General features: G+C 55.1%; 1 protein-coding gene across 1 annotated transcript; it reads right to left on the bottom strand.

The window, feature by feature from the left end:
- Positions 1-943: 943 nt before the first annotated feature.
- Positions 944-2,410, bottom strand: LOC119324774 (ethylene-responsive transcription factor 5-like). The gene has a single exon (XM_037598549.1). It carries the CDS (start codon positions 2,311-2,313, stop codon positions 1,357-1,359), a length of 957 nt encoding a protein of 318 aa, XP_037454446.1. The 5' UTR covers positions 2,314-2,410; the 3' UTR covers positions 944-1,356.
- Positions 2,411-2,636: the final 226 nt, after the last annotated feature.

Raw genomic sequence — 2,636 nt, 5'->3', positions numbered from 1 at the left:
AACAACTGTGTTGCAGTTTACGAGATTTCAGATCTATAATTCACACTTACCAGCCTCGCAAGAGGTCACCCAAGTTTTAGCGTCTCATTTGACAGGGCTTCATTCCTCACTAACTCTATTTTAAATCCGGTAATCACATTGGTTTCGAGCATATGTGCACGATGGGAAAATGATAGGTATAGTAAAATAGAGTGAATTTTAAACTGACATAACGCACATTGCAATGGATTCACGCGAATGATCCTTGACTTGTGCCTTCTGGGACGCCGCTTGATACTACCCATTCGACGAGGGCACCATGATACCTCTGAACAGATAATTTCTTTTAAAACGGAGGCAAAAGATTTGCCTTATCTCATTAATTTAGAAGAGAAGAATATAGTCTGTAGGTTAACCACATAGGCCAAAAAAGAATAGGAATCACTCTTCCGGTATAAAATTGCCCAGATGTGGGTGGCAAGCAGGCCTCGTTTTGAAAGATTCTTGCATTCCTTTCACTACAGATTGCCAAGCAGACGAGCATCTTGAGAGAATTGTACGCCTTTCTGTTTGTGCCGGACAGCCCGACACCATCGTCCCACCACTTAGCAACTGATGCAAGGTCGGACCAGTTGTTCATCTGTGATTGCAGTCCAAACCAAAGCTTTGATCATAAATGAGGTGCGCTGTATATTCCGGTTCTCTTTTACATAACTGATAAAGACCGCAATTTAGCCAGCACCTACGGGCTAATCTATCCGCCGTCCACACTCTGTTCTGGACAATGAGCCATGTGTGGAACCGAACTTCTGAGAAGATATTCTAAAGCGGGAAAAGTACTGCATTTAGAGCATGTATCTAACGACGCTACGGCTTAGGTTTATAGGCTGATCTTGATCCTTGTGGTGTGCACCCTATGTAGCTACACATGAAGTCCTAATCGAATTTATGGCACCAAAAGGCAAACACAATTCCATAGATATCGACCGACAGATCGATCGATCTAATTCCAATTTCCTTCCAAATATACTTACATAAACAAGCACCCACACTTTGATCTTCACGTAATTTACATACATATCTATGCAGTGTACGTATATATCAACATCTACCTATGTCGTCGATGCTTACGCTCATCACCCGTGACTTACATGCGCTAAATATTCTATCCTCCTCACTCCTGTAATCCTGTACACAGTGCACAGCTCCAGGCCAAGCTCCAAGATGAGTCCAAAGCGTAGGCCGTCGAGAACTAGGAGCCACTAATTATTGGCAGCTTAATTTACACCTAAGTAATCACCATGCTTAGCTTACTCTTTTCACAGGCTCTACAGTTTCCGGCGTCGATCGACCGGCGGCCCAGTAGTTCCGCCAGTCTCAGTTCACGGTGACCTCCGGGAAGCTGCCCAGCTGCTGGCGCGGCGACAGGCCGCCGAACATCCCTTCGGCCAGCAGCTGATCCCACGTCCAGCTAGTCGGTGACGCCAGCGGGAACATCTCGTAGTTGCCGCCGGCATCCGACGAGGATGGGGTGGTGGTGCAGGACGTCACCGTCGAGGTCGGCGTTGAGGTGAGCGACGACGCTGGCGACGCGGACGCATCGGCCTTGCAGTATTTGGTGGTGTTTCGGGCCACCTCGGCGCATGGCTCGGCCGCCTCTTGCCGCTTCCGCTTGTTATGGGACGTCGGCGCCGCGCGCGCGGTTTGCGACGGCGGCGGCGGCGGCGGGGCGACGAAGTCGGTGGCGCCGCGTGAGCCGACCTCGTTGGGGAAGTTGAGAATGGCCTTGGCGCCGCGCATGCGGAAGGCGGCGCGGTCGTACGCGCGCGCGGCCTCGATGGAGGTGTCGTAGGTGCCGAGCCACACGCGCGAGCCACGCTTGTTGGGGTCACGGATCTCCGCCGCGAACTTGCCCCATGGCCGCTGGCGCACGCCACGGTACTTCCGGAAGTCGTTCGCGTCCACGGCCGCGGCGGCCTCTGCCGCCGGCACCGGCGCCTGCGCCCAGCCGTGCGAGGCCGGGGGCAGCGAGATCGTAAGCGACGGCCTCCGGGCGGGGTCCGACACGGGGGACGCCTCGCCGCCGAACCGTATCATCACCGGCTCCGCCGTGCGGTACGCCGCCGCGTCCGCGTAGTCGCTCGCCGTCAGGTCGACGAAGGCGGGCAGCGGCTGCGGCAGGAACTCGGCGGGCATGAAGTCCGGCTGCGCGGCGAAGTCGTCCGCCACGGGGAGGGGCAGGAGGCCGCAGGGGTCGGCGCCGAGCAGCTGGAGCCGCAGCTGCTCGTGGATGTACTGGAGCGAGAAGTCGTCCATGTCGCCGCCGAAGTCCATGGTCGATCGATTAGAGCAGAGCAGAGGTCGGCGGTCGAGAGAAGGAGAGGGAGACAGAGAGCTGAGGTCTTGTTCGGTTTGGAGTTGTGCGTGCAAATGCAAGTCCAGCTGCGTGGAGAAAGCTAAGGTGGATTCTGCTACTTATAGGCGGCCGGCCGATCGGGGGTGCGAGGAGAGATAATTTTCTCCCTCTTTTCTCCGTGTTTCAGTGAGCTGTAGTAAAAACACAAGTGCCAAAGGGGGCGGGAAGTGTGAAACTACTGGGTGATTTGACGCGCGCGAGCTGTAGGGGCCACGTAGTACGTTTCGGTAGCGTGGTGTCG

The sequence above is a fragment of the Triticum dicoccoides genome, chromosome 6B (assembly GCF_002162155.2).
Source record: "Triticum dicoccoides isolate Atlit2015 ecotype Zavitan chromosome 6B, WEW_v2.0, whole genome shotgun sequence".
Lineage (NCBI taxonomy): Eukaryota > Viridiplantae > Streptophyta > Magnoliopsida > Poales > Poaceae > Triticum > Triticum dicoccoides.
Note: the sequence above shows the minus strand (reverse complement) of the source record. Positions and strands in the feature narration are given on the sequence as shown.